Source organism: Microcebus murinus, chromosome 18 (genome assembly GCF_040939455.1).
Source record: "Microcebus murinus isolate Inina chromosome 18, M.murinus_Inina_mat1.0, whole genome shotgun sequence".
Lineage (NCBI taxonomy): Eukaryota > Metazoa > Chordata > Mammalia > Primates > Cheirogaleidae > Microcebus > Microcebus murinus.
The window spans coordinates 30,580,889-30,593,802 of NC_134121.1; the positions used below are offsets into that span (position 1 = coordinate 30,580,889).

At 38.0% G+C, this 12,914-nt stretch overlaps 1 protein-coding gene and 1 non-coding gene across 2 annotated transcripts; one reads left to right on the top strand and one right to left on the bottom strand.

Annotated features, from left to right (window-relative positions):
• Nucleotides 1–811: 811 nt before the first annotated feature.
• Nucleotides 812–918, bottom strand: LOC142862267 (U6 spliceosomal RNA). Its single transcript, XR_012913342.1, has one exon. It is a non-coding gene; the product is annotated as a U6 spliceosomal RNA (small nuclear RNA).
• Nucleotides 919–6,586: 5,668 nt separating this feature from the next.
• LOC142861863 (small ribosomal subunit protein uS10-like) lies at nt 6,587–6,886 on the top strand. The gene has a single exon (XM_075993944.1). The coding sequence runs from the start codon at nt 6,587–6,589 to the stop codon at nt 6,884–6,886; it is 300 nt and encodes a 99-aa protein (XP_075850059.1).
• The last annotated feature ends 6,028 nt before the right edge of the window (nt 6,887–12,914 follow it).

The window sequence follows — 12,914 nt, forward strand, 5'->3', positions numbered from 1 at the left end:
TGCTGTGAGCTATGATGGTGCCACTGTACTCTAGCCTCGGCAACAGAGTGAACTCCGTCTCAAAAAAAAAAAAAAAAAAAAAAAAATTCTTCACCACAACTCCATTAAGATGAGGAAATTGAGACAGAGCAAAGTTAAATAATCTGTCCAAGCAAAACTCAAGGAAGTTTAGCATCATGATCCATGTTTTTCATAATTACACTATGTTGAGTATCAAGAGCTCTAAGGAAAACACTAAATAAGCCAATAAATCCTTCCTACCTCCTCTTTAGTGCTACCCGGTATAAAACACCAAGTGCTTTGTACACAGAATGCATCTAACGCTGATTGTAAATTTCTTCTATCACTGCAGTCCCCAGGCCCAGGGGTACCAGTCCATGGCCTGTTAGGAACCTGGCTGCACAGCAGGAGGTGAGCAGCGGCAAGTGAGTGAGTGAAGCTTCATCTGTGTTTATCACCGCTCCCCATCGCTCACATCACTGCCTGAGCTCGGCCTCCTGTCAGATCAGTCACTGTCTCCCATCACTCCCAGTTGGGACTGTCTGTTGCAGGAAAACAAGCTCAAGGCTCCCACTGATTCTGCATTATGGTGAGTTGCATAATTATTTCATTATATATTACAACATAATAATAATACAAACAAAGTGCACAGTAAATATAATATGCCTGAATCATCCCGAAACCAACTCCACCCTCCCCATGAAACCAGTCCTTGGTGTCAAAAAGGTTGGGGACCGCTGTTCTATAACAAAAGGAGTGACAAATTTGTTTTTGAACCCTCATTGATCTATGAAAAGACTCTCCAGATTTTTTTTATATGGAATGGTTCATAAATTTGCATGTCATCCTTCCCCAGGGGCCATGTTAATCTTCTCTGTATCGTTCCAATTTTAGCATATATGCTGTCAAGTCAAGCACTTCTTTTTTTTTTTTTTGAGACTGGTTTTGCTTTGTCGTCCAGGCTGGAGTGCTGTGGCGTGATCACAGCTCACTGTAACCTTGAATACCTAGGCTCAAGCAATCTTCCTGCCTCGGCATCCCACGTAGTTGGGACTACAGGCCTGTGCCACCATGCCATGCTAATTTTTTAAATTTATGTAGAGGCAGGGTCTTGTTACATTGCCCAGGTTGGTCTCGAACTCCTGACCTCAAATGATCCTCCCACCTTGGCCTTCCAAAGTGCTGGGATTATATGTGTGAGCCACTGTGCGCCCAGACCTAATGACTAATTTTAAGATTCTAAACAACATTATAATCCAAAGTACATTACTTTAGGATCAAATGTAATTACACTTAAAAAGATGTATTGAAAATAGGTTAACAAGTCCATGTCTTTATTTTCCAGAAGGTTAACCTTTGAATCACATAATAGAAATAAGTTTTTATATAAGAAATGTATCTACTTTAATAATTTGCATGAATTTTTGTCCAAAAAAGCAAAGGAAAAGACACTTTGTGAGATTATAATGAACTCCATACAACTAGTTACTTTGGAACAATTTTCAAAATACATTTTTATTTTAGGAGAGAGACAAAAATTATGTCCACATATTCACATATACAATTCTAATTTCTGATTGATCTTACTTAAGATGCCAACTCTAAAACCAGATTGCTCTATGACATGTTTCTTAAAAACATGCATTTAAAACATGTCCATTTTGTGCCAACTGCAACTGATTCATAGTGGATGACTAAAATTCTGTGTTAAGAAGGAATCTAAGGCTCAGTCCAGGCTGAACAAGAGGGATTTTGACATTGTCATTATCTGCAATAGGTATGGGTAAGCAGAGTGGTAGCACAAATGCTATATATTTACCATCCCTGAATTAGTGGATACAATTTCTGTAAATAAAAGAAGATTAATTGTAGTTTCTACCCTCACAGAATTTAGAGTAAAACCAGGAATATAAATATGCCAAACCAGTAAAGATCATTTTTAATAAAAATAATACCATTTTATTATCCCCCCCAAATGAAAAACTAACACTCCAGATTATTCCTCAAATGTTTAGGGAATGGCTGGGCGTGGTGGCTCACACCTGTAATCCTAGCACTCCGGGAGGCCCAGGCGGGCGGATTGCTCGAGGTCAGGACTTCGAAACCAGCCTGAGCAAGAGCGAGACCCCGTCTCTACTATAAATAGAAAGAAATTAATTGGTCAACTAATATATAGAGAAAACATTAGCCCGGCATGGTGGCACATGCCTGTAGTCCCAGCCACTCGGGAGGCTGAGGCTGGAGGATCACTTGAGCCCAGGAGTTTGAGGTTGCTGTGAGCTAGGCTGATGCCATGGCACTCACTCTAGTCTGGGCAACAGAGCAAGACTCTGCCTCAAAAAAAAAAAAAAAATGTTTAGGGAATGAATATCTGTCACATAATGGTGAAAGAGGAAGGAAATAAAAAGCTGAGACCAAGATGTAAAGAAAGTAAAAGATACAACTGGGCAGGGGGAGAGGAAAACACATTCTATGAGGAAAGGGGGACAGGAAGAAAGGAAAAGAAAAAATAAAATGTTCTTATGTGGGATAAAGAGTATTACAAAAAAATATCCCCAACTTGGAAATAGGTAAAAGAGATTACTGGAGTCCTTTCAATGGAATACAGGATATCATTTAGACCCTCTGGAAATTATCTGATCATGAAGGGGTGTACATCTTAATCTGACTTTCTATTGATGAGGCGATTTTACAACTTTATAGGAGTAGTGGTTAAGTTATAGAAAACTCATAACAAATAATGCAAATAATTCCTGTCCGAGAGCAATCCAAAGTATCCTTGTCCTTAGTAAAACAAATACAAATCTAGTAGAGATTTAATTGTTTTCCATCTGTTAAAAAACATAACTTCAAATAATTATGTCTCTTGTCTAACAGGAATTTGCATCTATTATTAATAGCAAATTTATTTCAGCATTCCTTTGACTGATTGACTATATAAATTCTCTTTTCCTCAATGTTTTCTTTAACCTGGTCTTACTATCTCACACGTTCTCTCATTAATCAATGAGTTGAATAAAACATCTGACATATTTTCTGTTTACATTTGCATAAGAGTCATGTTTTTAATTTTTTGAAAATTATTAATTTAGCAAGAAATTATGTAGGAAGGTAATAAGCTAGATAAACAGGAAACGGGAGGACCTAGAAGACTTTGGATTCAATAGTAATAGGAGGAAAACAAAAAAGTGCCACCATGCAGTTAACAAATACAGTCGGCCCTCTGTATCCATGGATTCCGCATTCATGGGTTTTGTATCTGGGGATTAACCAACCATGGATCCTAAGTACTAGGGGAAAAAATAAGGATGGTTGCATCTGTACTAAACATGTGTAAACATTTTTCCTTGTCATTATTCCCTAAACAATACAGTATAACTATTTATATGTGTTTACATTGTATTAGGTCATTAAGTATGAAATATCAGATTTCCTCAAGTACTAAGTTTGACAGTTGATATCTCTAACATTTCACTTTGACACTTCTTTTATTTCCCCTATTGTGAAGGTACATCCTAAGTCTTTCAAATGCACAATTTGGCTTGTGATTGATTATCTTTCACGTTTTCAGAACAATTTTTGTGAAGCCAGGGAGAAGTTAAAAATTCGTGTTGTTTTTGAATGAGTTCCATCGTGGAACCAACGCTGTGCACACAGCTCGAAATATCACTGAAGTGTTTGGGAAGGATGTGGCTAATGAATGCACAGTATGTAGATGTTTTGAGAAGTTCCATTCTGGTGACTTTAATTTCAAAAGTGAGCAAAGTGGGTGATCTGAGACCAAGGTGGCTAATGATGAACTGAAATCTGTATCCATCTCAACCTATACATGAATTAGCAGCAAGGTAACATTACCATTAACATTACTATTAACATTACTATTCCAACAATAGCGGACCATTTGAAACAAATGTGCAAGATAAAGAAGCTGGACATATGGGTATCGCATGAATTAAATGAGCATCAGAAGATAAATCGTCTCAAAGTTTGCCTTTCTTTGCCATCACGACATAAAGGTAAACTATTTCTACACTGTATTGTTACATGTGATGAAAAATGGATTCTTTCTGACAATTGCAAGCATTCAGCACAATGACCGGATAAAGATGAAGTGCCGAAACACAGTCCAACACCAAGTATTCATCAAAACAAGCTAATGGTGTCTCTTTGGTGGTCCAGTGCTGCTATTATCCACTACAGCTCCATGAAACCTGGTCAATCGATTTCAGTGATGTCTACTGCAACCAATTGGACTAAATGATGGGGATGCTTGCGATTAAGCAGCTGAGACTGGTCAATAGAGACAGGCAATCCTCCTGCAAGACCACATGTTGCAAAAACCAATGCTGCTCAAACCGTAGAGACTTGAAAATTCTCTGTCTTCCACTGTATTCACCAGACCTTGCACCAACTGACTACCATTTCTTACAGGCTTTGGACCACTTCTTACAAGGAGAAATATTCAACTCTCAACAAGCTGTGGAAAACACCTTTTGGGATTTCATTGTTATTGGCTCTCCAGGCTTTGTTGCTGTTGGTATAAACAACCTACTGTTGAGATGGCAAAACTGTGTTGATAATTTGAGCATATACTTTCATTAATTGTACCACTTCTTGTTTGAGATATAATAAACTAAATTTTTTATTTGAAATGGGACATTTCATATTTAATGGCCTAATATTAAGTATTATAAGTAATCTAGAGATGATTTAAAGTATACAGGAGGATACACCCAGGTTATGTGTAAACTATGCCATTTTATATAAGGGACTTGAGCATCAGTGGATTTTGGCAACCACGGGGGGGTCCTGGAACCAATGCTCTATAGATACCAAGGGGTAATTGTATCTACTCTTTTCTAGGATGATGAAATGGTGACTGAGTATTTTTTACTCTCTACAGTTGTACTTGTACCTATGTGGGTGACTATGTAGGTATCCCCCTTTTCGCAGCAATTTCTGAAGCTGTAAGTTTCACAAAGAAGTTTGGGAAGAAAGATTCCAAGGATGGAAATAACTCATAGTGTAGAATGCTGCAAAAATGTCAAGCAAGATGGAATTTGAAAAGTGTCGATTCATTCATTTACTCCATAAATATTTATTGGCCACTTAGTATATGCTAAGAACTGTATTAGGTATGAGGCACAATAATAAACAAAACCAAAAGAGTTCCTACAGCCAGGCAAGGTGGCTCACACCTGTAATCCTAGCACTCTGGGAGGCCGAGGAAGGAGGATTGCTCAAGGTCAGGAGCTTGAAACTAGCCTGAGCAAGAGCGAGACCCTGTCTCTACTATAAATAGAAAGAAATTGGCCAACTAATATATATAGAAAATTAGCTGGGCATGATGGCGCATGCCTATAGTCCCAGCTACTCCGGAGGCTGAGGCAGGAGGATCACTTGAGCCCAGGAGTTTGAGGTTGCTGTGAGCTAGACTGAGGCCACGGCACTCACTCTAGCCTGGGCAACAAAGTGAGGCTCTGTCTCAAAAAAAAAAAAGGAGTTCCTACTGACATTCAGTACAGTGAAAGAGACAGACATTAAATGACCAATTTAAGAATTAATTTCAAGACTCCAGTGCCAGCCAAGACGGAGTAGTCCACTAAAGCCTATCTCTACTGCTAGTATATAACTAAATACTATGGATAAAATACGAAAAGCAACTACCTGTGCACTCTGAAAATATGTAAACAAAAGCAGAGTCAAACTTGGAGAAGGAGCCCACACGGGAGTGAGTTTCCCTGTGTGTATTTTGCCTGAGGGTGGGTACACAGTGAGCTATGGTCATGGCAGTGTGTACAGCTGAAACTGTCCGAGAAACCCTGTTTGTGTAGATTGAGGAACTCAAAAATTAGGTCCCTGGGTTTCAAAGATTGTATATTTTTCTTGCTATGGCTTAACATTGGCAACTAAAACTCCCAGAGAAACTCTATCATTCTCGCTTTAGGACAGAGGCAGGAAGTTGAGAAGGATCTGAGAGAAGAGAGCTGGAGAAGGGTACCCCTACCTCTGTGTATGAACCAGCATATGCCCAGGGCTCATTCCTGCAGTGCATACACACAGAACACCCAAAGCAGCAAAGCAAAAGCCCTGAAAACTGAACAATATAAAGCACAATGCAAGGCCAAGATTAACCCTGAAGGTGCACAGACAGATGTAAGACAGATCCAAAGCAGCACAGCACAGGCTTTGAAAATTGTTCTGACATTGGAACCAACTGGAGGGGAGAGAAGGGCAAGACAGACCTTACAGTATCAATCCAGGATGACTGACTGCTGAACACAACAAGCAGTATTCTCCAAAGGATTTTAATAGGACCCAGAGATTCACAAAATAATATTCTAAATGTTCAGGATACAAACTGGCATTATTCAACATACAAAGAGTAAAGTAAAAGTGACCGATTCTCAAGAAGAAAGACAATCAACGGATACCAATGACAAGATGATGGAATTAGCAAAGACTTATCCTTTTCGAGGAACACGTGGTCATAGGTGCAGCGGAGCCATGCTGTGCCCACTTCTGCTCTTGACTCACCGCTGTTCGCTCTCACCAAGGAACATGGTCAGGAAGCTGCACCACAGCCATGGCTTTTAAAGATACCGGAAAAACAGCCGTGGAGCCAGAGGTAGTGATTTACCGAATTAGAATGATCCTAAGCAGCTGCAATGTAAAGTCCCTGGAGAAGGTGTGTGCTGACTTGATCAGAGGCACAGAGGAAAAGAACCTCAAAGTGAAAGGACCAGTTCGGATGCCTACAAAGACTTTGAGAATCACTACAAGAAAAACTCCTCATGGTGAAGGTTCTAAGACTTGGGACCAATTCCAGATAAGAATCCGCAAGCAACTCATTGATTTGCATAGCCCTTCTGAGATTGTTAAGTAGGTTACTTCTATCATAATTGAGCCACGAGTTCAGGTTGAGGTCACCATTGCAGTCAACTGTTTTAATAAATTGATTACCAGTTGTTAAAAAAAAAAAAATACACTCTGGAAGGCTGAGGCGGGCGGATTGCTCAAGGTCAGGAGTTCGAAACCAGCCTGAGCAACAGCGTGACCCCGTCTCTACTATAAATAGAAAGAAATTAATTGGCCAACTAATATATATAGAAAAAATTAGCCAGGCATGGTGGCCCATGCCTATAGTCCCAGCTACTTGGGAGGCTGAGGTAGCAGGATTGCTTGAGCCCAGGAGTTGGAGGTTGCTGTGAGCTAGGCTGACACCACAGCACTCACTCTAGCCTGGGCAACAAAGCGAGACTCTGTCTCAAAAAAAATTAAAATTAAATAAATAAACCAGCTATTATCAGCATGTTCCATAAGGTAAAAGTGAACATGCTTAAAATGGATGGAAAGTTCTCAGCAGAGAAAAACAAACTATGAAAAAGAACCAAACAGAAATTTTAAAACTGAAAAATATAACTGAAATTTTAAAATCACTAGATGGGCTGGGTGTGATGGCTCACACCTGTAATCCCAACACTTTGGGACACCAAGGCAGGGGATTGCTTGAGGCTAGGAGTTCAAGACCAGGCTCAGCAACACAGTGAGATATCATCTCTACAAAAAATTTAAAAATTAGCTGGCCATGGTGGCACATGCCTATAAGGCTCAGCTATTCAGGAGGCTGAGGTGGGAGGATCACTTGAGCCCAGGCATTTGAGGCTGCAGTGAGCTATGATCATGCCACTACACTCCAGCCTGGGCAACAGAACAAGACCTTGGCTCCAAATAAAAGAATTACCATATGCTCTATCAATTCCACTTTGGGATATATATCAAAAAGAATTGAAAGCAAGGTCTCAAAGAGATATCTGTATGTTCATGGCAGCATTATTCACCAACGGTAGAAGAAACGGAAGTATCCATTGACAGATGAACAGATAAACAAAATGTGGTATATACCTACAATGAAATATTATTCATCCTTAAAAAGGAAGGAAATTCTGATACATGCTAATACACAGAGGAACCTTGAACACATTATGTTAAGTGAAATAAGTTTGTCACAAAGACAAATACTGTATGATTCTACTTACATGAGGTCCCTAGAGTAGTCAAATTCATAGAAACTGAAAGTAGAATGGTGTTTGCCAAGGGTTGAGGAAAGAGTGGACAGGGAGTTGTTGTATAATGAGTAGAGAGTTTCATTTTTGCAAGATGAGAAAATTCTGGAAAATCATTGCAAAGTAATATAAATATACTTAACACCATTGTATTGTATATTTAAAAATGGTTACTATGGTAAATTTTATGTTATGTGTATTTTACTGCAATTAATAACTAAAAACTTAAAAAATGTAAAGAGATATAACCAAAAGCCAATAGATAAACTGGAATACTAAAAGTATTCAAATTATCCAAAAGAAAGCAGAAAAGGTAAAAAAAAAAAGAGGGAACAGAAAACAAACAATAAAATTGTAACCTAAGTCCAATAATAGCAATAATTACACTAAATGTAAATGGCATAAACATACAAATTAAAAGCAGAATTTGTCAAATTGGGTTTAAAAGAAAAGATTCAACTAAAATAAAATAAGCAATCTATAGACAGGTTAACAGTAAAAGGATAGAAAAAGATATAACATAAAAAAACTAACCAAAAGAATTGGAGTTGCTATGTGTTATCAGGGATGAAGAGTGATGTTATACAATGTTAGAAAATCATAAGCTTAGACATGGAATCTTAAAAAAAAAGAAAAAAAAAAAAAAGAAAATCAAATCACCATGAAGACATAACAATCCTAAATATGTATGAACCTAACAACAGACCTTGGAAATATATGAAGCAAAAACTGATAGAACTGAAAATATAAATAGATAAATTCATAATTATATTTGCAGGCTTCAGTATTTCTCTCTCAGTAATTGACAGAATAAGCAGACAGAAAATCAGATTGAGAAAACCTGAACAACACTATCAACCAACTGGACCTAACAGACATCTGTAGAACACTCTACCCAACAGTAGCAGAATATATATTCTTTTTAAGTGCACCTAGAACAATCATCATGACATATGACATTTTAAGTCATACACAAAATTTTAAAGAATTGAAATAAAAAGCATGTTGTCTGAATATATCAGAATTAAATTAGAAACCAATAATAGAAAGGTATCTGGAAAATCCCAGTATTCAGAAATTAAATGACACAATTCTAAATAACTTATGGGTCAAAGAAGTCATAAGGAAAATTAGAAAATATTTTGAATTGAATGAAAATTAAAATACAACATATCAAAACTTATGATATTCAGTAAAAGCAGTGCTAAGCAGGAAATGTATAAAATTATATGCTTATTTAAGAAAGAAAGATTTCAAAACAATGGTCTAAACTTCCTCCTCTAGAAACCAAATAGAAAAGAGCAAATTAACCCAAAGAAAGCAGAAGAAAGGAAATAATAAAAAGCAGGAAGAACTGAAATTAAAAACAGGACAACAACAACAGAGAAAATAAACCATTAGCCAGGCATGATGGCATGTGCCTATAATCCCAGCTACTTGGGAGGCTGAGGCAGGAGGATCTCTGGAGCTCAGGAGTTAGAGGTTGCAGTGAACTGTAATGATGCCACTGCACTCACTCTAGCCTGGGTGACAGAGAAAGATCCTGTTTCAAAAAGAAAAAAAGAGGAAAGAAAATAAATAAACCAAAATAAATGTAATCAAATTAAAAATATTAATAAAATTGATAAATTTTTAGCCAGATTGACCAAGAAAAAAACAAAGGCAGAAATTACTAATAACAGCAATGAAAGTGCTAACACTTTCTGGCACTATAGAGCTTACAGGTTTTAATAGGCTAAAAAGGGAATATTATGAATAACTTTATGCCAATACCTTGCATGAACTTCCAAAGCTCATTCAAGAAGAAATATATAAACTGAATAATCCTATAACTATTAGAGAAACTGGAATTTATAGTTTAAAACCTTTCCATTAAAACTTTCTAGGCCAGATGGCTTCACTGGCAAATTCTACCAAACTTTTGAGTAAGAAACAATACCAATTCTACACAATCTCTTCCAAAAACAGGAGAGGAAACATTTCCCAATTCAAACCAGCATTGCTCTGATAACAAAACAGATAAAGATATTATAAGAAAACCAATATCTTCCATGAATAGAGATGCAAAAGTCCTCCATAAAACATTAGTAAATCAAATGCAGCATATAAAAAGGATAATACAGTACAACTCAGTAGGGTTTGTCCTGGAAATGCAAGGCTGGTTCAACATTTAAAAATTAATTATAAAATTCACCATGTCAACAGACTAAAGAAAAATCATATGATTTTTCAATAAAGGCAGAAAAAGTAATTGTCAAAATTAAATACCCATTCATGATAAAAATTTGCAACAGTCTGGCTGGAGTGTATTGGTGTTTATAACTAATTGATCAATTAGTTACAGATTCCTTTGTTCCTTCTCCACTCCCACTGCTTTACTTGACTAGCACCCCCCCAGCCCCCTGCAAAAAAAGATTCTCTGCAAACTAGGAATAGAAGGGAATTTACTTAACCTGATAGATGACACAAAAAGAAAAAAATACAGCTAACATACTTAATAGTAAAAGATGGAATGTTTTCCCCTTAAAATCAGGAACACAAAAGGATGTCTCCTCTCTCCATTTCTATTCAACATGGTACTCACAGTTCTAGTTAACACAATAAAGCAAGAAATAAAAGGCATAGGGATCAGAAAGGAAGAAGTTGTTTCTCTTTGTTGTCTATAGCATGTCTACAAAGAATATACAAAAAAAGTTTTAAAAACTAAAAAATGAGAAATGGACAATGTGATTCAAAGTCACAGCTTTTACACGAAATTATCTTATCTCCAGATTCTTACATCAAACTGCCAACTGGATATCTTTACCTACATGTCTCAGGAACTCCTAAGATTCAGTATTTCCAAGCTAAATTCATTATTATCCCTCTAAATATGGTCTTTAAAAAGTTCCCGGCCGGGCGCGGTGGCTCACGCCTGTAATCCTAGCTCTCTTGGAGGCCGAGGCGGGCGGATTGCTCAAGGTCAGGAGTTCGAAACCAGCCTGAGCAAGAGCGAGACCCCGTCTCTACTATAAATAGAAAGAAATTAATTGGCATATATATATATATATAAAATTAGCCGGGCATGGTGGCGCATGCCTGTAGTCCCAGCTACTTGGGAGGCTGAGGCAGAAGGATTACTTGAGCCCAGGAGTTTGAGGTTGCTGTGAGCTAGGCTGACGTCACGGCACTCACTATAGCCTGGGCAACAAGCAAGACTCTGTCTCACAAAAAAAAAAAAAAAAAAAAAAAAAAGTTCCCTATTCCACTTGGTAATAACACCAATTTACTGATTCTAATATTTGTAGCTTTTCAATAATCTACTAAAAAAGGAAATTCATCTTAGACTCATCCTTTCCCCACCCTAATTGGCCAGGTAGGGTATCAGTAAATTTTTATTATGAAACAAACTGCCTTACACCTAGAGACTTAGTACAAAATATTTTTTATTTCCTGTAATTCTACATGTTGACTGGCTGATTCTTCTGAACTATCACAGTTGGAACTGGATGATCTAGGATGGCCTTACACATATGTTTGGGGCCTCAATTGAGAAGGCTGAGACAAGTGGGAAAACTGAGACAGCTGGGGCTACTCTCCAAGTGGTCCCTCATCTTCTAAGCTAGCTTTTATTTATTTATTTATTTATTTTTTTGAGACAGAGTCTCCCTCTGTCACCCAGGCTAGAGTGAGTGCCGTGGCGTCAGCCTCGCTCACAGCAACCTCAATCTCCTGGGCTCAGCGATCCTCCTGCCTCAGCCTCCCAAGTAGCTGGGACTACAGGCATGTGCCACCATGCCCGGCTAATTTTTTGTATATATATTTTTAGTTGGTCAATTAATTTCTTTCTATTTTTTGGTAGAGACGGGGTCTGGCTCAGGCTGGTTTCGAACTCCTGACCTTAAGCAATCCGCCTGCCTTGGCCTCCCAAAGTGCTAGGATTACAGGCGTGAGCCACCGTACCCGGCCCTAAGCTAGCTTTGATTTAATCACATGGTGGCTAAAGGCTTGCCAGCAAGCCTTTTGAATGTTAAGTATCAATGTACAAGAATTTTTCAAGCCTCTACTAACATTACACTTGCTATTATCCCAGGGGCAAAAGTCAGTCACAAAAATCAGTCTGGGAGGAAACTATCCAAGGGTATGGATACAAGTAAGTATAAAAAAATTGGTGTGGAATGAAATGAAATCACATCTTTTGCAGCAACATGGATGGAACTGGAGGCCATTATCTTTAACGAAACCACTCAGACACAGAAAGACAAATACTGCATGTTCTTGCTTGTAAGTGGGAGCTAAATAATGTGTACACATGGAAGCAGAGTGTGGAATGATGGACAATGAGAATCAGAGGGGTGTGGGGGGACGCAGATGATGGGCGGTTGCTTGGTGCAATGTGTATTGCCCCAGTGATGGAAGCACTGAAGAGCCTGAGCCTGACTTCACCACAAGGCAATATATCAATGAAGCAAAACTGCACTTGTAACCATGAACATTCACAAATAAATTTTTTAAAAAAGAAAAACATTGGTGTGGGTAGTGGGAGGAGACGGGGTCATAACTACAACAATCTACCACACTTAAGCCTTTTGAGTCTATAGCCTCTCCAGTCTCACTCTTCCTCTTGAATCCCACTTCATTAACAAGGTCAAGACCTTATCACTTTGTACCTGAACTGCTTATAATAGTCTCCTAATTGAGCCTGCATTTCTATAATCTATTAGCATGTGAATTTTCTGAAAAACACACATCTAGTCACATAACTGCTGCTTAAAACTAAATAGCATCCCTTTGACCATTAGAATAACCTATAGAATAAACTCGTGAGGCCCACAGAGTCATTTTCTAGCTCCTACTTACCTGACTCAT